At 40.5% G+C, this 27,818-nt stretch overlaps 1 protein-coding gene across 1 annotated transcript in view; it reads right to left on the bottom strand.

Moving 5' to 3' along the window:
- The window catches only part of ATP2A3 (ATPase sarcoplasmic/endoplasmic reticulum Ca2+ transporting 3), a 391,838-nt gene that overhangs the window by 244,379 nt on the left and 119,641 nt on the right, over positions 1 to 27,818 (bottom strand). Inside the window, exons 2-3 of the mRNA XM_073615051.1 lie at positions 24,335 to 24,352; positions 15,595 to 15,677 (exon numbers count right to left, since the gene is read on the bottom strand). Of these exons, the coding sequence (XP_073471152.1) occupies positions 15,595 to 15,677; positions 24,335 to 24,352 (101 nt within the window). The remainder of the gene's footprint in view (positions 1 to 15,594; positions 15,678 to 24,334; positions 24,353 to 27,818) is intronic.

Below are 27,818 nucleotides of genomic sequence, written 5' to 3'. Positions count from 1 at the left end.
CTACATAACCGCTCCTACACAGGAAGTATCTCAGTTTTGTAGTGAGCAATAAACTTCCCAGACAAGAGGGGAGGGATCTCTGTGTTTAATGATGTACTCCAAGAAAAGGATTTTACAGGTAAGCTGTAGAAAAAATCCTATATTCTTTATCGTACATCACGGGACACAGAGCAACCATAATAACTAACTGGGATGTCCCCAAGCAATGCTTTTGAGGGGAGGGAACCCATTATGACCAAAAGAAATACCATTAGAACAACAGGATCTATATTATTGCCTGCAGTACACTGCGTCCAAATGCAACAACCTCCTGAGTCCTAACACTCACTTGATAAAACCTAGTTAATGTATGCACTGAAGACCAAGTAGCAGCCTTGCAAATCTGAGCCATCGATGCTTGATGATGAACTGCCCATGAAGCACTCACTCTTCTGGTAGTGTGCGCCCTTACTGGAAAAGGCGGAGCCTTACCCCTTAATCCATACGCCTGAACAATCACTTGGCAGAAATAGCCAACTTAGATGCTGCCTGTCCCTTCTGGGACCTTCTGGCAATAAAAGCAGAACATCAGTCTTCCGCATCATTGATAAACTGGCAGATCCACTGCTAAACATTCAACCTGGATGCCGCCCGCCCTCCTGGGCTCTTCTGGCTGAACAAATCAGGATTCCTGACCTGTGCCGGCAACTCAAGACCCTGAGCGTCTGAACTACCTCTAGAGTAGGTAGCAATCTTTCCCCTGCTGACTGTGGATTAGAAGAAAAATATAAAAGCGAGACACTGTTCTGATTCAAGTGAAAACTAGAAACCACTCTAGGCAATAGAAATGGATTAGGACACAACATCACCTTACGATTTGCGACCAAGAACGGCTCCTAGCATGAAAGAGCCACCAGTTTGACACTCCACTTAGTGAAGTGATAGCAACCATAGAAGCCATCTTCCGAGATAAGAAACCAACAGTCGACCAAATGGTTAAAAAAAATGGCCTCTGCAAAGACAGCGTGGCCTGACATGTGGGCCCATCCACGCTACATGAAGTATGAATCCAGGAGTGAGAAACAATGGCCTCTGGAAAAAATGGATAGGGATGAATTTGAACCCTTAATGGTACTCAAGGCCAATCTCCTTTCCCCTACTGATTGGAGAAAGATAAGAAATGTTCCACTCATATTCCTGTGAGTGCCACTTCCTGGCTTACCCCAGGAAAAAAATATTTCCAAGTCCTGTAATCCAGGTTCGCTGAAACCAACTTCCAGGGCTCAAAAGTGTGGAGATACAGGACTCAAGACCATAGGTCCCGCTGAACTGGGAGTTTTCAAGGAGCGACCCCCACAAGACTCGCTATGTCAGCATACCAAGCCCTCCTAGGCTAATTCAGACAACACTATTTAGCAGTGTTACCACCTCCCGGATTCTTCACAAAAGATGTGGGAGAAGTTGAAACAGAAGAGAGAACTGGTCCCTAAGGTGCTACCAGTGCATCTGCCCCTTTTGCCAGTGGGACTTTCATCCCAGACACAACCTGTTCCCACTTGTTGTGGAACTTGAAATCTACTAGATTCCACCTGCAGAGTTCCCCCTGCCATTATAATATACCTGGAGTATGTACTAGTGACAGAGATAGCACTTGTACTGTCTCAGACAGTATGTTCTTCACCTTCCTGAGCCGTATGACTCCTGGTGGTTGATATGTGTGCCTGCAGGAGCATTACCGGATTACACCTACAATTGGTTTGTCCCAACATCCAGAGCAAGGTGTACTGGCCAACAATCCAAGATATCGACGGGCAGTACTTTCTCCTGTGGAGACCAAGTCCACTGAACTATAGCCACCTTCAAACCAACTGGAGAAGCTGGCATCAGTGGTTATCTTGCCCATTACTTCTCCAGATCTTGAACCATCGACCAGCAACGTTAGATGCTTATAATACCCCCCGGAACAGAGCCCTCTGCAATCCAATGCCTGGAACTTCATTGTTCCAGACAGAGAGAATGATCCTCTACCAAAGATGCCTTGACCTAAATACAACTTCCTCCTGAAGAAATGTATCAAAGGAAAATCTGGAACATACTGCTTCCTGAACAAAGATTGAGGTAAACTGAGATTGGCACATCTGCGGTTTTTAGCAAATCCAGTACTGGGCTGGGAGCTTTGTGAACCCTTGGAGCTGTGGTCAGCCCGAAGAGCAGAGTCACAAAAATTTAAAAAAAGACGACTTTGCTCTGCAATTTGCAAAAACGGCACATGAAGATATGGACCCCAAAATCTACCTCTCGCAGAGGTAGACACTAAATGGACAGAACCCATCTGAAACAGAAGCTGTCCAGTGGCTTAAGATCTAAGCTAGACCTTATGTCCCCATTTGGTTTTGGGACCGCAAGGTTTATTTTAAATTTTTTTTTAATGAGCCCATACGGATTAAACAGTAAGTAAGTAGTATATAATCATGACTTGTCTGGCCACATATTTCTCCCATAGTAATTACTCACACTTCACTAGTATCCATGGGCTGGTGTTATGTCCGCCCTTCCACTTCCTGCCTATATAAAAATAGGCCATACTGAGCGAACCTGTGCCCTCTAGTGGCTGGAGCCCACACGACTAAGAAGTACACAGCATGCTTAAACAGCACAGTGCCCCTGGGGGCCACTGGGAGAACAGACAGATCTCTTTTTTTCCAAAAGAGAAACTGCAAAGATGCAGACTTACCATTCCTGCTACAGGACTCTGAACATAACAGGAGTCCAATCTTCACCCATCATGGCAAGCTTTGTCATAAAAGTCCTTCAGAGACTGGGTCTCCCTTAATCTGGGGTCCACTCCCCTGGACCTGTATAGCACCCTACAGGAAAGCACCTTGGTCAGAACAAACACTGCACAGGGTATCATTATGCAGGGTCCAGCGCTATAAGGCTGCATTACAGGCAAAACCTCAAAGAATCATCTTCTTCCAATGAGGCTCGGGTACCATCATTTCGGCTGCTAGCTTTTTCGATTGGCTCCAATTGAAGTCCATGATTCATAATAGAACCGTCCAGACCTCTAAGTATGCTCCAAGGAGCACATGTCACATCAGTGACCAGCCACCTAACAGACACTGGCAAAAAACTGAGGTACTTCTTGTGTAGGAGGGGTTATATAGGAGAGGACTTCTTGTTTGATTGATTTACCAGTGTCCATTCACCAATAGGTGGTGTATAACCCAGTTAGTTATTATGGCTGCTCTCTATCCTGTGATGTACGATAAAGAAAATAACCAGCTGCCAAATAGAAGAGCTAACCTTTTAGCTCCTATGTTTGTTACCGCAGCTTTACAACTCTAGTGACTCCCCCACTGAGTCACCATGCTAAAAACAAAACAAAACTCTCCTTAGTGCTATGGTCCAAGGAGAGTGATGCAGGCTTCTTTCCTTCCCCCCAGGGGAGTAAAAGAAGGAAAACTCAAGACCCCTAAAGGATGATCTACAGGGACCTCTGCCCCTGTTTACCTGGGTCTGGCTGGTGTTAGTGGCTCCTGCCACCACTGCTTATTCCTCTGGACCCATGCTGCCGAGGTCCTAGTGGCGTCCGGCTGCTTTTTTATTTGATTTTCCCGGTTCTTTTGCTGCTGCGAGGACCGGAAATGACACCAGTTAAGGCCACCTTCCCCCCCCCTCGCGTTCCATCAGCTGGAACCGTAAACAACGTGCACCGCCTAAAGTCCTGCCCCCGGCCGGAAATGACGCACTTAACACCCAGAACACGGAAAGCATGGAGGCTGAAAACAGAGGAGACGCTGCTCTCACTGCTGTGCAGCTTGCCATCCCTCCTTCCAGCCTGCAGCTGTCGATCTGAAGAGAGCGGTGACCCCCATCAGCCTGAACCCTCCCCGGGTATGAAGAGGAGGAGACATCGGAGCACCCCCCCTCCCGTAAGGGGGGATGCTGGACTGGCCTGTACCACAGACTACACCACAGGTATGCCCCATACTATCCCCAATTAGAGAGAGAGCGTAGCACACCCTTGGTTCCCTGCAGCGCTTCCATCATGGCGGAGGAAACACTACAACTGAGGCCATGGTAGAAGTGACCAGTCTTTAAAGAAACTGACTGCAGTGTTTCCTAGGAAAATGGGTGGAGCTGCACTCTCTCCAGGTGCTGTCCTGAAAGACGAGGTGAGAAAATTTACACATTAAAAACCTTATTGGGTTAATAAATCGTTCAGTCCCATTTGTGCACTAAAATGATCAACAATATAATAAGTCCATCAATATATAACCTTAAAGATTTTCAGTTGCAAGGGATCCTTGCGATAGTGCTTCAAACTTGTATGAAAGGTGCCAACAAGATGTACATTTAAGAGTAACCTTACCTGATAAACCAAGAACAATCTAAAAAAAGAAAACATTCACTAACCCCAGAACAAATCAAACTTATACTATCAGAGATTTCATATGTTGTGACATTAAAGGGGTAGTGTATGCGATAAAATGCCCCTGCAATTTAATTTACATTGATATTACAAAAAGGACCCTCAAAGTCAGAATGGAAGAACACGTCAGAAACATCAAGAAAGGGTTTGACAAAAATCAATACAATTCAGAGACAAACATAATAAAAACCAGAAAGGGCTGCAGTTCTGGGGTGTGTAGGCCCCCAAAACATCATTGGAGAGGGAGTAATTATATAAGAGAAATTAGCAAAAGGGAATCTTGGTGGATACACCAAATGGGTTCTTTGGTGCCAGGGGGATTGAATAAGGATTTTGATCTACGTGGTTTCCTTCGCAAGGAATAAATCATAAATTCTCACATTTGGTACTATTTAGTATGGTACTGAATAAAACAAGGTAATGGGGGTTTGCAATCTATACCACATTCATTACATCTGGTTAGGTACTTTAAGAGGGCTAGATATATAGGCACGCTAGTATTACAGAGGAGCACCATTGGTTACTCCTTTGTCAGATACAGGGAATCAACACCATACAGGGGCTCTAGTGAGAGGGAGAGGTTTAATAGTCCATGGCCAATTGGTCCACTAATTTATGGACTCTTTGGATCCAATCCATTTTTAAATATGCAGCAATATAAAACATTAAATTTACTATATAACCTGTGGGGATTGTAAATAAAGTTTTATATAGGGATTAACCACTTCTTAGAAAAAATGATATTAATTTAATTTTATTTAACAAATTTATCTATATTCAATTAGCGAATTCATTGAATGACATCATATCGGGACACACCAATTATATAAAACATTTTTTAATATGTAATATTTTATTTATATTTTTGCCAATTCAATAGGTTATACAAAATTATGACTGTGAATTAAATATGCATATGTTATCTGTATGACCTAAGGAGACGCATGTCTGTTCACTACACTGTTCTTAAGTTTAAAACCAGCTCATACACCATAAGAAAGCATTGTATGGTTTGCACAGCAATTGTTGCGATGTGCATAGTTTACGAATTAATACAAAGGACCACAAATAGATGGCACGGGTATAGACTACACAATGATGGCCGCCGATACACTAGTTTGCCCTAATCAACCATCCAATAGCAATCCCACTGAGGAAGACACGTGATCCCTGTGTCGATATGCATTGAGGAAGGGACAGGACGTGTAGGCATTAGCACCTACGGCTTCTGACTGGGTTATACACAGAAAAAACATGAAAATGTTTTTAAATAAATGTGGTTTAAAACGATAAAGCACTATGTAGCTTATCTTTTTGCATCGAGGATACACTCATAGAATGGCTCAAGAACCTGCAGAGTCTATACATCAGAGCCCAGGGATGGTTCAACAGCGTTTTCTGACCAAACTTAAAGGAGAAATCCAGCCTGAGCTTGTTTGGCTGGGCTTCTCCTATGGGTCACAGGAGTGCAATTAGTTTTGCACTCCTGTGACCTGTTTTCAGCAGAGAGCACTGAAGTCTGCTCTTTGCTGATGTCACTGGAATAAGTACAGGCACCTTGTCATCACGACAACAAAGTCTGGATCCACCAGGTGCCTGGACTGATGCCTGTCTCAGCGAGCCGCTGAAAGACTGAGATGGCCACTCCCTGCCCCTCCACAGCTCAGTGCTCTAGTGAGCAGAGCTGTTGACTGACAGTCAGCAGCTCTCCTCTCGGGGATCTATTGCAAGTGAAAATCTTTAAAGCTTTATAATCGATGGACTTATATTATTGAGCAGTTTAGTGCACATATGGGTCTAAACAATTTATTAACCCAATAAGTTTTTTAATGTGTACATTTTCCATATTGTTTAGGTTATTAGCACAGTAGCACCTTCTTGCATGTATGTGAACCGGAATATATTGCAGTATATACTTGTTTGGTATAACATGGAACACTGAAAATGTTCTTTGGCACTGACTCACATGATGCACATTGATTGTAGAGTATAGCACTGCACTTTGCTTTTGTATTAAGCGTCAGAAAAAGGCTTAGTCTTTAAGTGGTTAACCTGACCTCAATTGCAGACCGAAGTTCATTCCTTTGATCTCTAAAAGAACACAAGGATACAATGTTAATTTTTATCTCTGAGTATGGCTGCTTTTTTTTTTTTTTTTTTTTTTTGAGAGCTGTGAGCAGAATGGCTCACAAAAAGAATTAATGAGGGAAATGGGTCAACAGGAATTACAATATAGTAGGTCTTAACTTCCCTGGTGGTATGATTATGTCAGGATTTTACGTCTCAAAGCGGTACATTGCTGTTTTGCATGGAAATTTGGCATTTTATATTGTAGGCTTGAAATTCTTAGGAATAACTCACTTAAATCTGTCTAAACAAAAGTTTAGTAGACTTTCCAGGTATGATAACGCTTGAAACACAAAATCATAAATTATAATATAATAAATAACTATAAAATAATTATAACAAATATTATAATACAACTTATTCAATGTAATCAAATCAAAAACACTGACATTTGCTCAGTTGCAGAATTGTCGCTGTCATATATACAAAACGGCATGCAGGGCACTGGACAAAGCATTAGGGACAAAAAGGTAAGTGAAATGATTTGTTACATTACAGTGTACAATATGCGTTTTTTTTTGCTGCACTTTTTGAATCTGGCGCCGGGCTCCATCCCCGTGCGTCATAACGCTCGCAGGGAATGGAGCCCGGCACACAGTACATAGAGCGGAGTACACAGCCCACGGACACAGCGGGAGGACATCGCAGGATCCTGGGGACAAGGTAAGTAACTTTCCCAGGATACTGCAATGCATTCCCGAGTGTGGCTTGGGGTTACCGCTTTGGGTAATGAAAATTCACCCTGAGCCACACTCGGGAATACTGCCAGGGAGGTTAAGGGATTATAAACCCTCAGTTTTTTAAGCACTTTCAGCAGCTAATTTAACCACTAAGTATGTAATTTTATTATTTTTTATTCCTTGACAGTAGACCAGAAGATTGGAGAATTTGCACAGAGCAGGAGCCAGCAGCATTAAAGTTGTAAATTTAAAGTGTTAGGGTAAGAATTTTACGATTTACTGGTGCTCAGTGTGTTACGCTGAAAACAAAGCTGAGGGCTTAATACTTTAAGCCCCGGTTCACACTGTCACATCAAATGTGATTCGCACAGGAATCACATTGCATTTATTTGAATGGCTGAAATCACACTGCATCCGCATGAAAAAGGTGCAGGCAGGCTTTTTTTGTTTGCACCAGAACCAGATTGCATGGGTGTTCATACCCATGCAATCCGGTTCAGCCAAATGCATTAAGTTTTGAAAGCTGCAGCAGATCACATGAACACAGTGTAATTGTATGCGGTGCAGGAAAGGCACAGGAAATCGCTGAGTTTCATCAGTGTGAACCGGGGTTTAAGGAGTGGGTAAATTGTACAAGGAGGTGGGAGACAAACATCTTGGAATTGACACATCATTGAAAGGTTAGCCCTCCATATACAGATGATTTGTCACAGGGAAATAAAGGTGGCCATAGAGGACTCCTGGTGAACAGATTTCTCTATCCACACCAGCGAGGTGAATAGAGGAATCCTCCCCAACGAGACATTGGGGTTTATTTACCAAAACTGGACAGTGCAAAATCTGCTTCAGCTCTGCACAAAAACAAATCAACTTCCAGGTTTTTTTTTGTTGAAGCTTAATTGAAAAAATAAAGTTAGAAGCTGACTGGCTACCATGCACAGTTGCATTAGATTTTGCACTCTCCAGTTTTGGTAAATCAACTCCTTTGTAATCAGACAGTGGGACTCCTCCTCTGTCAGACTATATCAGCGACCGCTGATCGGGAAAAGTGATACAACATTCCAGTTCGACAGAAGTTGATCTAATGATCATCTTCTGTTGAACGGGACAGCCATACGTGGATCAAAATTCAGCTGGTCCCTGCTGAACCCACTGATTTTCAATCCATCTATGGCCAGTTTTAGGCTATGACTACATGGTCTGTCCAAAGCCATTCTCTTTTCTCAATTTGTGCCAGATAATCATTCAGTTCCACCAAAGAATAGTGGGCAGGAGATTGGTATACACTTGTAAAAAGACAAATGCCTCCACAATAGCCTCAGTCTGTTCCACTACATGGCATGAAGAAATCTGGATATAGCAAAAGTTGTGCTTTTCAATCCTAGAAAGGTATTCTAATTTACCAATCTTATCTCCAAACTCTGATACAGAATTTGTTGGTGTTTGCTTGAACAGATCTAAAGTGGTAGTAAAACTCTTTTACTCAGCTCCATTTAAAACATTAAAATAAAACTTGCATGTAGTTTCTTGCAAATGCTTTTGGGGATTAGATTTTGTCCCCTTCCTCACGTGATTACGTCATATGCGCATGCGCAACATTGAGGACATGCTGACTGACAAGGACTGTGCCATGAATGTGTTTAGCGTTGTGCTGCGATAACGTAGTTCTCATCCTTGGCATTGTAGCTCACTCCCACAAGAAAAGGGCAAAAATGGGGATGGGAATGGCATTGGAAGGTTTCTCTAAAGATGCTCAAGCTTCAGCAGTATCAGAATAAAATATCAGCTACAATAAAAGTAAGGAAACTCCAATAGTGCTGTCACATGTCTGGTTAGATTGGAATGTGGATTGCAGTGCGGATTTGTTTAACAGGATTGGGCACTACTGCCGCTTTAAGTCAAAATGGCCATGCATTGACCCTTCTAGTCCATGAAGTTTTGGGGAAAGGAGAGACATTGCACCAAGATTTTGATTTCCAAGCCCAAGTCTAGGTTTAGCAGAAGGAATTTTTGTTTTGGAGATGCAGCTGGCCTTGCTAAACCACAAAGGAGCCTCAAAGTGTAGTTTTACTCTTAAATGGTTTTAAATGTGGTCTCCATTAGGGATGAGATTCACTTTAGTTTTGATGCAGGGTTTTGCAGTGAATTTCGCCCTTATGTAGTTTGCTGAACTGGCAACCTAAATGACCAGGTTTGGCCCGTTTGTCCATGCAAACCCTTGGCTGCAGCTTCAGGAAGTCCTACATATAGTCGTGGTATTATACGCTACTAAATGACAACTTAATCTGCAGACAGAATGCAGCACTGGTTGCTAGGACACAAGCCACCACACACTGTCATTGGTTGTTAAAAAAAAATTCTGCCAAGGTGTGTATGTGTGTGTATTTATATTATACTTTTTATTCTTTTAATGCATATCTGGGAGAACTTTGTTACCCCTTATTCATTCACAAGTTAAGGGATGGATAGGGCTGGGGCACACTTGCTGCATGCCCAAGACAAGAGTCTGACAAGAATATAGACAAACTCATGCCCGTTGTTTTGTTTTTTTCATAAGTGGGTCTCCCTTAAAATGTATCTTTTTTTGGGGGGGGGGGGTCCTAAGTATTTTTTTTGCACTAGTCAGTGACCATATATGGCCATGGCCATGACCATATTTTATTTTTATTTCAGGTACTTGTATAGCGCCGTCACTTTACGCAGCACTTTACATATACAGTACATTGTACATTCACATCAGTCCCTACCCTCAAGGAGCTTACAATCTAAGGTCCCTAACTCACATTCATACATACTAGGGACAATTTAGACAGAAGCCAATTAACCTACCAGCATGTCTTTGGAGTGTGGGAGAAAACCGGAGTACCCGGAGGAAACTCACGCAGGCACAGGGAGAACATGCAAACTCCAGGCAGGTAGTGTCGTGGTTGGGATACGAACCAGTGACCCTTCTTACTGCTAGGCGAGAGTGCTACCCACTACACCACTGTGCCGCCCGTATGCGTTCAATGACGTCATTCAAGATCTAGCCATTTTGTAAATAGAGGAATTGTACAATGTTTATGTTTCACGTTAAAACTTTTTTAAAAGATGCATTCCGAGAGACTTTTTTTTGCAATGGTACCCATTTGCTCTGGTAGTGCCGCAACTCCCCATGCTCTTTGTTTGACAATCCCTTGCCCATTTGCCTTGAAAATGGTCAGAATTGATTTACAAGACTCGTCTCCCCTTGCCTTCACTAGGATTTGCATTAAAAATTTTCCATCCTTGAATCCCAAGTATTTTATATTTGTACCATGCAGTGCTGGTGTGCTTGAATAATAATTCCCAGTAAGAATACTCTATTTAGGTTTCCCACAGGTTCTGCGGTTTCGATTCACAAATTAAACATTTACTGCAGATTTACTGGCTGCCACCCAAAGTGATCCTAATGTGTGTATGTGTAATGTATATGGAAGGGATCTTTACCGGAAACTTTTCTGAATTTAACCCTAAATAGGCAATTATTAAAGTGGTTGTTAAGCCACTCTGTTCTCTTCACACAATTGTGAATAATAATAATCTTCTCTTTGCTAATGATAGGTGTCCCAATGTATGTGCTTTAAAAATAAAATGGCGTTCTATACCTGATTTCAATGTGCCGCTCGGCACGCACATAACTAGCCGCCTCTCTACTCTCTCAATCTGACAGCTACAGCGGGAGGGGCAGAGAATCCCCCACTGACGTCAGTCGGGAGGGGGGGGGGGGGTTTAGGCGACCAGTCACGTGAGTGATGAGCGGCGCTCTGAAATAAGGTATAGAATGGCATTTTATTTATAAAGCATGTACACTCGGACACCTAACATTAGCAAACAGGAGATTGTATGGAAATTGAAAAGTAATTTAAGCAGCAGGAGAGGAAGGGGCAGGCACTGGTACGAGCTGACAGGCGGGTAAACTGACGACTGTGTCAGGGCAGCCATGCTAAACCGTGGTCAGTTTACGGAGGGGAGGGCAGAATCTCCACCTCTCTCGGCCCGTGTCATCTTATTAATGATAGACACTTATCTGACAGAGGGGATGATATAAAGATGAGATAGTGGCTGAACAACCACTTTAATCTTTTACAAGCTTTTAGGAGTTTTTACAGGTGTCAAGTTATTCTGGTCATTGAAATGAACTAATGCACAAGCACTAATGTTTAACAGCTTTTAGAAGTGATTAGCAGCTTCTAGCAGCTGTTAGTAGCTTCAAACATTTTTTTCTGCCCAAACTCTGTTGCTCATGAATACACTGGCAGCGGGTTATTTCCCTGTCTCCAACAGCCTCTAAAAGCTCCTGCCACTAAATGCTGCTAAAACCTTGTGTGTGCGTGGACACATAGGCTAACATGGAGGGTCGTTTTAGAGGCAGGAAAAAAAATTAAAAAAAAAAAAAACATCAGACGCCCCTAGGAGCAGCTGTAAAATCATCCTGTGTACATGAGGCCTTACACTCTAGTTGAGTTCGACAAATGCAATCAATCTAGCCAATGTTTATTTCAATTTTTTTCTTTTGCACACATCTTTTTTTTTATGAAGAACTGCTGTAAGGATTGTAAACCTTTATTAAAAATAAACCTTTATTAAAAAATAATAAAAAAAAAAAAAAAAAACACAGACACACCAAACATGTCGTATTCACCTGCTCTGTGCAATAGTATCCATATGACACAGAATGTGGCTGTGCCCTGCCCCCTGCTCCTTCCTCACTGGCTGTGTTTGAGCCAATGAGGGAGAGATTCAAGAGGGTCTCTGCTCTCTTTCACATCTCTGGATCAAGATCTGGCTCAGGTAAATAGACAAAGAAGGTTTTTTTTTACCTTAATGCAGAGAAGGCATAAAGGAAAAAAACCATCAGACTTTTTAGAGCCACTTTAACTATCTCTAGCATAACATAGAACAAAGACCTTCTTGTGCTTATCACAAAAAAAAATAAAAAATTCATGGTGACCAGAAACTGCACACCAATCTAAGCTCCACCCAACACACAGGGAGTAAAAGCTGATATATCAAAGCACAAGACAGCTGCATAGCTGCTCATAATCTATTGCAAGTTTACCTACAGTTTTAAGTGGAGAAGGGTTAAGCCTCTATTGTGCTTTTACTACCTGTTGGGTTGTTTGCCCTCCACTTCCTGTTACAGCAACATTGTCATTCGTACAAAAGGGGCAACAGTGGTACAATAGGAACAAATTAGCTCCTCCTCAGCTTAACTAGCCTTAGGTTGAACAAGGCTGTAACCCCCTTTTTCCACAGCCCTGAATGCAGGATTCGGGGTGAAATGTGCAGAGACTAAAGACAAGGAGACTAGTAATAAGCATGAAGAAATATAGAAAAAAAAAAAAAAAAAAAAGGAGGTAGAGATGATGGGAGGAGAGTTATGGGGAGTATAGCAATTGATTCCCTAAGATAGGTAGCTGCAAGGAGTTTTATTTCTACAGCCGTTTTCCAACATAATTTTTATTTTTTGGGTGGACAGAGCCTTTGCGCCTATGCTGCAGTTGGTCAATAAAAAGAAAAATTCGATTGCGATGGGAAAAAATTATCTTTGAGATAAGATTGACCAAACTATGACTGGCATATATGCTACAACTACCAGTATATTCAGCATACTGGAGTTTGTGAAGGCTCCCCAAATAGATTCCTTACTTATGTTTGTTTCATATTTACATCTATATTGTAGAGGAGAAATATACATTCATAAATAGCAATAAAGCGTAAAATACTGCATATTTAGGAAAATTGACCAGGCAGTTTTTTTTACTTTCAGGCATTTTGTAATGGTCATAAAGGTTGTTCTGATTTAAGACTGAAGCTTCTTAGCATAGAACAAATGGAAAGCATTGAATACATAAAACGGACAATAGCTGTGCATTTTAGTTTTTTTTTCCCAGCATTGTAACCCTGCTCAGCCTCCTGGATTCTACATAAATCTGCATAGTTCTGACTCACGTGCTGTTAACAGCAGGAAAAAAATCTCACTCCCACACACACATACTGCAGAACTCTTAAGGCTTACTTTGATAAAATATTACTATACCACCTACTTGTGCTTATCGTGTTTGGGAGTCACTCCATATCTACAGCATGAAGGGTAAGCCATCTACCTGCATTTTTACGTTACGGTCAGCTACTTTCATTGTAATAGGCATTTTTGCAACATGAGGTTTCTGATTGCAGTGAGCCTGTTTGAAAGATCATAAGTTGGCCCCCTTCGTCAAGAGAATATGCTATGCCGCAAATTAGTACATACACCTAGGTGCTTAGGTGTGGCCAGAGGCAGCAAACCTGGTTGCAAACCATTTGTGTCCAGAATCGGTCAAATGAGCTGATTGCATGTACCCACTCCTGTGAGCAGCTACATGCGATCAGTGCTGGCCATTGATTTGTGCCCAACAAACACCTGTACCTGGCATTCCTCAAACCTTCACACTGCATAGTATAACTTGGTTTTATAAATGCTTTGTATTATTTGAAGTGGTTTGTTGGGACTGGTGAGTAAAAGCCTGGCCTGTGCATCCACTGGAACTAGCCTGGGTGTCTAAGTACATAGGTTTTACGTGCATACTTGATCAGCATGAACCAACTCCTTCAGAAGGTGGGTGCAGTACTGGCATACAGTATGTAGGCCTAATCTGAGGTGCAGCTGCTGATAGGATGGTGTCACTTAAATCCCCAACGTGTGCAGTCAGTGCACAGTGGGCCTCAGTGTGCACTGGACACATTAGGTCAAGTAACAACTGAAAAACCACACTACTGGATGGATCCTTGGGACTTGAACAAGCCAGTCTTTTCACTTACTCCAGTGGTTTAATATCCCAACTTCATCCCACCACTGATCCCACTAGAACGATGTAAAACTATCACTGCTGGATTCTGGATTTGCATAATGGAAAGCCCATAAGAGAGAGCAGGACCTTTGCCACACTTGTAGGGCAGAGTGAAAATGACTGAAATCCTATTGCACTTTTCCGACATAGAAATTCAGCAAGAGAATGATTCAACCATTTACTTTCCCCAATAACTCAAATAAGAAAACTGGTGGACCACCCCAAGTTATTTAGGTGGAAAAAAATCATAAAATGTGTCTGTCATTCCATGAACATAATGTTGAAGTGACTAGTTTTAAATATCTCTGGATAACAGGCTTCCAAACAATACATTTCACACCTGCATTTAATTGTCACGATACAGTAACAAGATGGATAGAGCTACAAATTTTTTATGCACATCGTTTTATAGCATAATATAGGCGACATGAGCAGTTAGGCTGAGTACAGACAGGCACTGAATTATAAAGCAGCCTTTAACATTCATTAAAGCGGAGTTCGAGTCATTTGTTTAATAAAAAAAGTCAGCTGTTACAAAAAGTGGAGCTGCTGACTTTTAATAAACAGCCACTCGCCTGTCCCACGGTCCAGCGGTGTACTCACCACAGCCATGTTCTCCCCATGTCCTCCCTCGGCGGCACCGACATCTCTACTATGGGCACCTGGCTGTGACAGCTTGCCGCTTCACAGCGGGGTGCCCACTGCGCATGCATGGGAGGCGCTGCAGTCTGACTGGTCCCGAAATCTTCTAGGACCGGTCATATGTCCTAGAAGACTTAGGGAGAAAGAGCTTCTGCTTCCGGTCACCTAGGAAGTGGAGGTGTGAGCAGGTACCTGTCAAATTTTGGTGCCTCCTCCCCAAAAGCTCAGTTTCACAAACAGGAGTCGGGGAGGAGGCCTTAAAGTGGAGGTTGCACCTTTTGGGTGGAACACTGCTTTAAAGTGCCTAGAAGATTAAAGTGCTTTTCGGAAAGTATTCAAGTCCCATGCTGTAATTTTTTTATTTTACCATGCTAAAATGGGAAATTAATACGGTTTATATTTTGCAACCATGCCTTAAAAACGAGTAAACACCATTGATGCGTTTTTCAATAAAAGTGAATGAAGGTGTTTGCAATGCTTCAACGCCTGCTGAATTTTGCAGGCAACATTACTATTGCCTTTTCACAATGTAAGACACTTACACTTCTGTGTATACACCTTCATTTGCTCCCCTGTTTTAACATTTGTGAGTGGCAGTCAAGAAGCAGTAAAAATGCGACTCAGACACCTCTTTTCAAGGCCTGTGTGAATGAGGCATTGGAATTGTGCTTTATTGTAATCTTCAAATGTAAATGTGTACCCAGTAACATTCTGGATGAACTGGCAGTCAGAAATCTCACATTTTGTATTAATGTATTTTGAGTATGACAAAAAAAAAAAAATAAAGGTTTTTGAGTGATGTGATATCAGATGACATCATGGTGAGTGGGTAGTATAACATGCGAGCACAAAAGTAAAGAACTCAAAAAGTATTACTTACAAAAGATACACATGCAGCTAGGAGTAGAATCCGTACTAACAGGTCTTCAAACTGTTCCACTACTAGTTCCCATAAAGATTTACCTGAAAACATAAAATATGTAGGGTATTAATATGTCAGTTCTACCTCAAAATAGCATTTCTATGCATTTAGTTAGCAAGACTACAAAATGATAAAGTTCAGCAGAGTTTGAGTATATCATTTTAAGGGAATCCTGACATGTTCAAGCTGAACTACCTACATCCACCAAGCTTGCATCTTAATCTGTGTGTTTGGATAATGAATGGCTTTAACTCAAGCTCTTGCCTAAAAAAAAAAACCTTTAGATACAAAAGTGCAAGGTTATACAACTCCAATTCCAAAACATTTGAGGTGCTGTGTAAAATCTACATAAAAACACAATGCAATGATTTGCAAATCTTATAAACCCATATTTTATTCACAATAGAAATCATATCAAATGTTTAAATGTTAAATTTTGTAAGTTTAAAGGGGAAAAAAAGGGTAATTTTTAATTGATGGCAGCAACACATCTCAAAAAAGTTGGAACAGGGCCATGTTTACCACAGTGTAGCATCCCCTCTTAACAGCACAGCACATCTGTAAACGTCTGGGAACAGAGATCAGTTGCTGAAAATTTGGCAGAGGAATGTTGTCCCATTCTTGCCTGATATAGAATTCCAACTCCTCAACAGGACTATTGAGCAGTTAGAATTCTATATCAGACAATAATGGGACAACCTTCTTCTCCCAAAACTCCAACAGAAGGGTTGTCTTTGTTGTATTTTTTGTTTCAAGATGCACCAAATATTTTCAAATTGTGAAAGGTCTGGACTGCAGGCAAGCCTGTTAAGCACCTGGACACTTCTACTACAAAGCCATGCTGTTGTCATAGCTGCAATATGCAAAAAAAAATGATGTTGTCTGGTTAGGATCATATGCTGCTCTAAAACCTGGATATCTCTTTCAGCATTGATATGCCTTTCCGTATGTGCAAGCTTCAGTTCCATATGCACCAATCACCCCCATACCATCAGAGGGCAGATAACAAGCCAGGTGGCCACTCTTCTCTTTAGCCCGGGGGATGCTGTATCCATGGTTGCCCAAAAAGAATTTTGATTTGTCTAACCACAGTAGCTTTCAGCTTTGCAACGGACCATTTTAAAATTAGCTTTGGCCAAGGAAAGACATGGATATTTCTGGATTATGTTCAGATATGGCTTCTTTGAATGATAGAGCTGTAACTTGCATTTTTGGATGACAAAGCAAACTGTGTTTACAGTGATTTTGGAAATGTTCCAAAACCCATGCAGTGATGTCCATCACTGAATCATGGCTGTTTTTAATGCAGTGCTGCCTGAGGTCCAAAAATCATGGCATTTATTATTGCGTTTCGGCCTTATCCCTTGCGCACAGAGATTTCTGCAGATTCTCTGAATCTTTTGATATTATGTACTGTAGATGATAATATATTTAAAGTTCTGCAATTTTACATTGAGGAACATTATTCAGAAACTGTTCAACAATTTTTAGATGCAGCTTTTCACAGACTGCTGAACCTCTGCCCATCTTTACTTCTGAAACACGCTGACTCACTAAGATGCTCTTTCTGTACCCAGTCATGTTACTTACCTTTTGCCAAATAGCCCAATTAGTTGCAAAATATTCTTATAGCTCTTCCTACCGCTTACTTTGTCAGCTTTGTGTTGCCCTGTCCCAACTTTTTGGGGACTTTATACTCTTAGCAATTTCAAAATGGTAAACTTTCTCAGTTCAACCACTTCAATACTGGGCACTTTACTCCCTTACTGCCCAGGCCAATTTTGAGATTTCAGAGCTGTCACACCTTGAATGACAACGGCATGGTCATGCAACACTGTACCCAAACTAAATTTGTATCATTTTTTTCCCACAACTAGAGCTTTCTTTTGGTGGCATTTAATCACCATTGGGTTTTCAAGACTGTATTTAAAATAAATATATATATATATATATATATATATATATATATATATATATATATATATATATATATATATATATATATATATATATATATATATGTGTGTTTCTTCGTTTCTGTTATAAAAGTTTGCAAATAAATAATCTTTCTTCATAAATTTAGGTCAAAATGTATTCTGCTTCATTTCTTAGGTGAAAATAACCCAAATCAGTGTTTATTAAAGAGTGGGAAAGTTAGTTTGTGGGCCTCTCTATGGTATACATCTGAAAATTGATCAATCCTGATGTACTGATGGCCTCCACCAAATTACCCCTTTTTGGAAAGTAGACAGACCAAGGTATTTAGTAAGAAGCATAGCATTTTTTTTTTTTTAAGTAACTTTTTGTCACAATTTGTTACTAGTGCAGTACAGCATTATCATAACTTTTTTTTTTACGAAATTTGGTTTTATAACACAATGTGGCCAGAGCAATACAGAGTTACTACAGTAACACTATACTACTCTGGGAAGGTGATCAGGATTTTTTTTTTTTTTTCACACACACACACATTAGGATTGCTTATACCAATGAAGTCCAAGTTGTTAATTTCTTCATTTTCAAAAAAATTACAACTTCAAAAAAATTGCCATGCCTCTTACTAAATACCTTGGACTGTCTACTTTCCAAAAAAGGGGTAATTTGTACTGTCCTGGGCTTCAAAAAAAAAAAAAAATTAGATGGGTCAGTGCACGAGGACTGAACAATTTTCAAATTATTATAATATATATATTATATATACACACATACAGTGGGGGCGGAAAGTATTCAGCCCCCTTAAATTTTTCACTCTTTGTTATATTGCAGCCATTTGCTAAAATCATTTCAGTTATTTTTTTTCCTCATTAATGTACACACAGCACCCCATATTGACAGAAAAACACAGAATTGTTGACATTTTTGTAGATTTATTAAAAAAGAAAAACTGAAATATCACATGGTCCTAAGTATTCAGACCCTTTGCTGTAACACTCATATTTAACTCAGGTGCTGTCCATTTCTTCTGAACATCCTTGAGATGGTCCTAAACCTTCATTTGAGTCCAGCTGTGTTTGATTATACTGATTGGACTTGATTAGGAAAGCCACACACCTGTCTATATAAGACCTTACAGCTCACAGTGCATGTCAGAGCAAATGAGAATCATGAGGTCAAAAGGAACTGCCTGAAGAGCTCAGACAGAATTGTCGCAAGGCACAGATCTGGCCAAGGTAACAAAAAATTTCTGCTGCACTTAAGATTTTTAAGAGCACAGTGGCCTCCATAATCCTTAAATGGAAGACGATTGGGATGACCAGAACCCTTCCTAGAGCTGGCCGTCCGGCCAAACTGAGCTATCGGGGGAGAAGAACCTTGGTGAGAGAGAAGTAAAGAAGAACCCAAAGATCACTGTGGCTGAGCTCCAGAGATGCAGTCGGGAGATGGGAGAAAGTTGTAGAAAGTCAACCATCACTGCAGCCCTCCACCAGTCGGGGCTTTATGGCAGAGTGGCCCGACGGAAGCTTCTCCTCAGTCCAAGACACATGAAAGCCCGCATGGAGTTTGCTAAAAAAACACCTGAAGGACTCCAAGATGGTGAAAAATAAGATTCTCTGGTCTCGTGAGACCAAGATATAACTTTTTGGCCTTAATTCTAACAGTATGTGTAGAGAAAACCAGGCACTGCTCATCACCTGTACAATACAGTCCCAACAGTGAAGCATGGTGGTGGCAGCATCATGCTGTGGGGGTGTTTTTCAGCTGCAGGGACAGGACGACTGGTTGCAATCAAGGGAAAGATGAATGCGGCCAAGTACAGGGATATCCTGGACGAAATCCTTCTCCAGTGCGCTCAGGACCTCAGACTGGGCTGAAGGTTTACCTTCCAACAAGACAATGACCCCAAGCACACAGCTAAAATAACGACGGAGTGGCTTCACAACAACACCGTGACTGTTCTTGAATGGCCCAACCAGAGCCCTGACTTAAACCCAATTGAGCATCTCTGGAGAGACCTAAAAATGGCTGTCTACCAATGTTTACCATCCAACCTGACAGGACTGGAGAGGATCTGCAAGGATTAAAGGCAGAGGATCCCCAAATCCAGGTGTGAAAAACTTGTTGCATCTTTCCCAAAAAGACTCATGGCTCTATTAGATCAAAAGGGTGCTTCTACTAAATACTGAGCAAAGGGTCTGAATACTTAGGACCATGTGATATTTCAGTTTTTCTTTTTTAATAAATTTGCAAAAATGTCAACAATTCTGTGTTTTTCTGTCAATAGGAGGTGCTGTGTGTACATTAATGAGGAAAAAAAAATGAACTTAAATGATTTTAGCAAATGGCTGCAATATAAAAATGAGTGAAAAATTTAAGGGGGTCCTGAATACTTTCCGTCCCCACTAATAAATGTGTGTATATATATATATATATATATATATATATATATATATATATATATATATATACACACACACATATATATATATATACACACATATATATACACACACACACACACACACACACACACACACATATATACATGATATAAAAAGTCTACACACCCCAGTTAACCGCTTCAGCCCCGGAAGATTTTACCACCTTCCTGACCAGAGCACTTTTTGCGATTTGGCACTGTGTCGCTTTAACTGACAATTGCTCAGTCGTGCGAAGTTGCACCCAAACAAAATTGACGTCCCTTGTTTCCCACAAATAGAGCTTTCTTTTGGTGGTATTTGATTACCTCAGCAGTTTTTATTTTTTGCGCTATAAACAAAAAAGCGACAATTTTGAAAAAAAACGCAATATTTTTTATATTTTTATTTTTTACTTTTTGCTATAATAAATATCCCCCAAAAATATATTAAAAAAAAACACATTTTTTTTCCTCAGTTTAGGCCGATATGCATTCTTCTACATATTTTTGGTATAAAAAAAAAATTGCAATAAGCGTATATTGATTGGTTTGCGCTAAAGTTATAGCGTCTACAAAATAGGGGATAGTTTTATGGCATTTTTATTTATTTTTACTAGTAATGGCGGTGATCTGCGATATTTATAGGGACTAACATTATGGCGGACACGTCGGACAATTTTGACACATTTTTGGGACCATTGGAATTTATACAGCGATCAGTGCTATAATATCACTGGCAGGGAAGGGGTTAACACTAGAGGGGGGAGGGGACTGAAGGGGGGAGGGGACTGTGTAGGGGGAGATAACAGTTTGCTGTTCATAATCTGTATGATCAGAAGATCTGTCTCTTCTCCCCTCAGAGATCCGGAAACTATGCGTTTACACACACAGATCCCGGTTCTCCGTGTGCCCCGAGCGATCACGGAAGCCTGGTGGTGATCGCAACCACCATGCACTCGCATTGGCTCTGTGGGCGTGCCCCTAGTGGCCAAAAAAGGAAGAAACATAAGGTAACGGCGATTCGCGCAGCCAAGCCATGCTGCCGCAGTACAAATGCGGCGGCTGGTCAGCAAGTGGTTAATATGTCAGTTTTCTGTGATGTAAAAAAATGAGACAAAGATAAATCATTTCAGAACTTTTTCCACCTTTAATGTGACATTTAATCTGTACAACTCAATTGAAAAACGAACTGAAATCCTATAGAACCCTTTCACACTGAGGAGATTTACGGGCGATACAGTGCTAAAAATAGCGCCTGCAAAGCACCTGTAATGAGCCTCTCCTGTCACTTCAATGTGAAAGCCCGAGTGCTTTCACACTGGAGTGGTGCACTGGCAGGACCCTAAAAAAAAAGTCCTGCAAGCAGCATCTTTGGAGTGGTGAAGGAGGGGTGTATACACCCCTCCTTCACATTGAACTGAATCGGCAGGCCGTTTGCGGGTCGTTTTAACCCTTTTTCGGCCTCTAGCGGTGGTCAAAACCTCCCCGCTAGCAGCCGAAATTAGCTGCGCCTTACCGCCGACGCCCCATTGTGAAAGAGGCCGGGGGGGGGGGGGGGGGGCAAAGTAAAAATGAAAAACTAAAAAAAAATATGGATGCATAAGTGTGCACACCCTCCTATAACTGGGGCTGTAGCTGTGTTCAGAATAAAGTAATCACATTCAAACTAATGTTAAATAGGAGTCAGGAGTCAGTACACACCTACCATCATTTAAAATGCCTCTGATTAACCCCAAATAAAGTTCTGCTGTTCTAGTAGGCCTTTCCTGACATTTTCTTAGTTGCATCCTACAGCAAAAGCCATGGTCTGCAGAGAGCTTCCAAAGCATTAGAGGGATCTCATTGTTAAAAAGTATCAGTCGGGAGAAGGGTACAAAAGAATTTCCAAGGCATCAGATATACCATGGAACACAGTGAAGACAGTCATCAAGTGGAGAAAATATGGCACAACAGTGACATTACCAAAAACTGGACGTCCCTCCAAAATTCATGAAAGGACAAGAAAAAAAACGGTCAGGGAGGCCGCCAAGGGGCCTACAGCAACATTAAAGGAGCTGCAGAAATATCTGCCAAGTACTGGCTGTGTGGTACATGTGACAACAATCTCCTGTATTCTTCATATGTCTGGGCTATGGGGTAGAGTGGCAAGACGGAAGCCTTTTCTTAAGAAAAACATCCAAGACCGGCTAAACTTTGCAAAAACACAAGTCTCCCAAAAAGCACGTGGGAAAATGTGTTCTGGTCTCATGAAAGGGCGGAGCTACGCGCTGACGCCATTGGGATTCATGTGACCCGGAAGTGCGGGTGTTCGTAGCTGAAAATTTGCCGGCAAATCTGTTTTTATATGCGAGATCGACGTTTTTAACCTTTCGTCTGAGTGTGTTCGCGGAGAGGGTCTGGTTCCATACCGGAAGTATCTCAGAGGAGTTCCCGTTGTACACCCTGCAGAGGAATATTTTCCCTGTCTGTTTGACCATCCTAGCAATAGGTAGTCCATTCTTGGCAAGTGTCCCTGCTCACTGGGTGTGAAGTGCCATTTTTTTGGAAATGTATCCATCATAGGGACTTTTTGCACATTAAATTGTTTATAATTTTAATGTTATTTATTTATGCACTGCACTTTGTGTATTATTAGCACAATTATCTTTTTGTATACACCGTTTTGCTTGATTATTTCACTGGGATTAATTGCTGTTACTGTATATAGTTAAAAAAAAAAAAATCTCACTTTTAGTGCGGTATAACACTACACTTTGGAACATGTATACACAGATGTGGGTTATTTTATACCAAAGAAATGCGGTAGATTACATTTTGGCCTAAATTTATGAGGAAAGATTATTTTTTTACAAAACTTTATAACAGAAACTTAGAAAAATTTGTTTTTTTCAGAATTTTTGTTAGGTTTTCGTTTACATAGCAAAAAATAAAATACCCAGTGATGATTAAATACCACCAAAAGAAATCTCTATTTGTGTGAAAAAAAATGATATAAATTTAATTTGAGTACAGTTTTGCATGACCAAGCAATCGCCAGTTAACCACTTCAATACCGGACACTTTTACCCTCTTCCTGCCCAGGCCAATTTTCAGCTTTCAGCGCTGTTACACTTTGAATGACAATCGTAAGGTCATGCGACACTGTACCCATAAGAAATTTTTATCATTTTTCACACAAATAAAGCTTTCTTTTGGTGGTATTTAATCACCACTGGGTTTTGTATTTTTGGTTAAATGAAAAGACCAAAAAATTTTGAAGAGAATAAGTTTGTTTCGGTCATAAAATTTTGCAAATAATCTTTCATAAATTTAGGTCAAAATGTATTCTGCTACATTTCTTTGGTGAAAATAACCCAAATCAGTATTTATTGTTTAGTCTGTAAGAAAGTTAAAATATCCAAAATCTCTGGTATATAGATCTGAAAATCGATCAATCCTGATATACTGACACCCCAAAATGCCAGGATAGTACAACTACCTCCAAATGACCCGTTTTGGAAAGTAGACCGTCTAAAGTATTTAGTAAAAGGCAATGAAAGTTTTAATTTTTTTGTCATTATTTGGAATGCAAAAAGAAATTAAAAAAAAAAAAAAAAAAAAAAAAAAAGATTCCAGTTTTTTTTTTACATATTGTCACCAGTGCAGTATAGCGTTTTCATGACTGGTGGGGCAGTGATAAGGGACACTGACTGGTGACAGTATGTATACTTTTTTTTTTTTTTTTTTTTTTTTTTAAGTAATACATTTTAAGTCAATTTTTTTTTTAAATGTATTACTTTTTTTTTTTTTTCTAACACATTGTGACCAGAAATACAGTATTACCATAGTACTGTACTACTCTGGGGAAGTGATCAGGTTTTTTTTTTTTTTTTTTTTTTTAATTACTTATGCCAACGAATTTAATTGGTTTAAGCAACCATTTTTACTGAATGAAACTGTTCATTCAGTGCCTTTTGTTGTGATTAGCGGTGATTGGCCAAAGATAAAACCACATGGTATAAATGTGATTGGCCCTGTCTCTACCATGTGTTCGCTGTGACACAGCTAGCAACATAACTGATAAACAATGGATCGCTTACTTTCATGCCATCCATTGTATAAATTGTCACGTGATAGTCATAGGACATCCTCCAAGAACAAGAGTGCTCCCGCCCAGCCGTAGTTGTACTATAGGCTGGGTGGGAAGGCGTTAAAGTAGTACAGTGCTGAATAGCAAAAACAACGCTTGCGTCATGAAGGGGGTAAGACTTCTGGTCAAGTGGTTAAAGGAAACTGCCAATGTCTATGAATGCCCTCAACACTGTACTATAAAACATATGAAAAAACAGATGCGGATCTTACCTTCTTCGGCTGGTAACTCTGTCATCCAATTCAGTAAGAAGATATGAAAAAGAAGGCAAAAGAAAATTGTAAGAATTAAGCAAAAAAGTTCATGGCAAACTATTAGAAATTTACTACAATTCACTACCCACTGTAATAACCTAAATTTCACTGCATCATAAATGATTATAAACAATAACTGCATTATTTCTGGAAAATATCACAGATCACCCTGTAACTATGTCATTATACTTTTATACACACACACACACAGTGCTGTGAAAAAGTATTTGCCCCCTTCCTGATTTTTTTTTTTTTTTTGCATATTTCTCACACTTAAATGATTCATACCAAACAAATTTTAATATTACACAAAGATAACCCGAGTAAATCCAAGATGCAGTTTTTAAATTATAATTTATTAAGGGAAAAAAAGCTGTTCAAACCTGCCTGGCTGTATGTGAAAAAGTAATTGCCCCCTCCCATGCTGAATCATGAATGAACTGTGATTAAACACAATTTTTTGGAAAGCGGAGTTTAATTTCAGTTGCCACACCCAGGCCTGATTACTGGCAGACCTGTTGAATCAAGAAATCACATAAATAGAAGCTGTCTGACAGTGAAGCATGCCAACAGATCACAAAAAGCCACACATCATGCCACAATCTAAAAAAATTCAAGAACAGATTAGAAACAAACATGTATTGGTCTAGGAATGGTTTCAAAGCCATTTCTAAGGCTTTGTAACTCCAGTGAAGCACGTGGCGAGCCATTATTCACAAATGGCGATAACTTGGAACAGTGGTGAACCTTCCCAGGAGTAGCTGGCCTACAGAAATGACTCCAAAAGCATGACGACGACGACTCATCCAGGAGGTCATAAAAGAACCCAGAACAACAAAGCAAAATTTAGGTTTTGGAGTGGCCTAGTCAAAGCCTGGACTGAAATCCATTTGAGATGTATATACATACATACATACATACATACACACACACACACACACGTTTTTTGCCATTATACAGTATATAGTGTTTATGTAGTCAAAAGCACCTGTCATACCTCCTAGGAGGTAATGGAGTATCCCATTCCAAAAACATTGGCATTAATGTGAAATTCCTTTGTTTTAGATTTTAATTTATTTGCAGCTAGAATATCCTCCACTTTTTTGGGAGTTCGTTCCACAAGATTTTGGAATTTTGTCTGTGGAAACTGGTGCTCGTTCGGCTAAAAGAGCAATGGTAAGATAGGGTACTGATGTTGGAGAAGGAGGCTCAAACCTGTATTCCATTTTATCCCAACGAGTGGTCATTAGGGCTGAGGCCATGGCTCTGTGCAGGCCACTCGATTCCCTCCACACCAAACTATTTTGTTTAGGTCCTGGCTTTGTGCACAGGGAGCTAGTTATTCTAACAGAAGATGGCTTTCTCTAAATTGTTGCCAACAAAATTCTATGGTGTCGGGACCTGTCAGAATTGACTTATGCAGATAGAGGGAAGAGAGATCAGACAAAACCACACTTGCTGCTCTGGACTGAGACTGGCACACACTATAGAGGGTCCATTTTTCATTCCAGGTGGTTTATAAGCGCTTTAAGCAATGATCACCTCTCACTTTATCAGTAACTAAACAAATTAACAATTCTACATCAGAAACTTGGAAGTAATTTCTTATACAGAACAAAAAAAAAAAAAGTTAGGACCATGCATTTAAAAAGTACCCAAACTATTGCTTGAGCAAAAGAATTCCAACAGCCTCATGCAGAAATCCGATTCTGCATATACAAAGACATTCTGACATGACGAAACTGTAGATAGCAGGGGATGGAAAACCTCTGTGCATTGACCTCATTGTCAAACTCATCAACATCAACTTTGCTGTAACTGCTGCCATCAGTACTAACTTGAAGTGGATGTATACTTGAATGCGTTCAATGTTATTTTGTTTTGTTTTTTGTTTGTTGTAGTTTAAATCAATTTGCAGAGATTTGTTATCACTTGGACATAACATTTATGTTAGTGTCAAAAACAATTTGTATACTGCATTTTTTAAAGAAAATTTTTAAACCCTGGGTACAGAACTAACTCTCCCATTTGTCTCAGCTGTGCAGTATCGAGCAAGGAATGTCTCAGACCATTCACCAATTTCTTTGTCTTTAAAAAGGATTAAGCCCAGAATCGAATTGAATTGGAGAGTCAATGCTGAGCTGCTGCAGGTACTGCAGTTGAACAGCCCCATACGTCAATCTCTGGTCGATTTCCTCAAGAATAATGCAAACACTGCAACATCACATGTGATATGGGATACGATGAAAGCATTTTTAAGAGGAATACTAATACAAGCAATTAGTCGGTTTAAAAAAAATCGAATGCAAAGTGGGAAACTCGCCTTGTAGGAGAAGTGCAACAAAAAGAATTTCAATATATCCAGAGCCCTACTTTAATAAATCATTCTATATCGAAAGTATATAAAAATGACAGTCCTGGAAAAAGCAGGACAAGATCTCCTATTTGTAAGGAGTAGGTATTACAAGGAAGGGCAAAAGGAATGGGAAAATGTTCGCTGTAATAGTAAAATCTCAGACCCGTTCAAATTATATCCCCGTGGTATGTTTGCCAACAGAAGACATCTCACATAATCAGATATTATATCATCCTTTTTATCCTTTTATTGGTAATTTATATTAGGAGCAAGGTGACTTATAAATTTTTTTTTTTTTTTTAACAAGGTTGGTCTTTATTTGAAAAGAAATGGCTTACAGTGCAAAAACTTGTTTCGAAAACAATAGAGTGAGCACATAGGCAATCCAGTCTACATACATAGGAGACGATACACATCACCAAGTTAGGATACCGGGTTCCTTAGAGCAGTAACGATGGGGGGGGGGGCAGGGGGGGATGGGAGATGGGAGGGGGGGGGGGGGGGACACCAGCACAATATTTAATACATCTTTTCGGACGAGAGAAAGGATATATGTTGGATTAAACAGGTACTTAAGTGGGGTCAGTCCAAGGCTTCCACATTCTCGTGAATTTCTGAGGTCATCCTCTAGAGGTATAGGTCAGTTTGTACATGGGTAAAACAGCGTTGACTGAGTTCTCCCATGCCCTTGCCGTGGGGGGCACATGAGAATTCCATTTAAATAAAATCTCTTTTTTTGCATAGAAGAGTAGCAGCGATACAAGTAGCTTGGTGTACCTAGGCCTCTGGTCATCGTCCTGTATGCCCAGCAGAGCCAATTCAGGTGGGAGGGGTATGTCAAGTTGCAAACGGACATTAATAAACCCCCTTTACGGCAGACCAGAAACCGGAAAGTCTAGGGCAGGACCAAAACATGTGAATGTAGGTGCTATCAGAAGACTGACAACGCGGACAATTCGGGGGCCTCTGCGGGTATATTCTATGCAGTCACTGAGGCGTGAGGTATACTCTGAAGAAATTTTGCTTGAATTAGTTTGTCCCTAGAAGAAATCACTAGTCTAGAGCTATCTTCAAAACACTCCACCC

Source organism: Aquarana catesbeiana, linkage group LG02 (assembly GCF_042186555.1).
Source record: "Aquarana catesbeiana isolate 2022-GZ linkage group LG02, ASM4218655v1, whole genome shotgun sequence".
NCBI classification, from domain to species: domain Eukaryota; kingdom Metazoa; phylum Chordata; class Amphibia; order Anura; family Ranidae; genus Aquarana; species Aquarana catesbeiana.
This window is presented reverse-complemented; position numbering and strand designations above follow the sequence as displayed.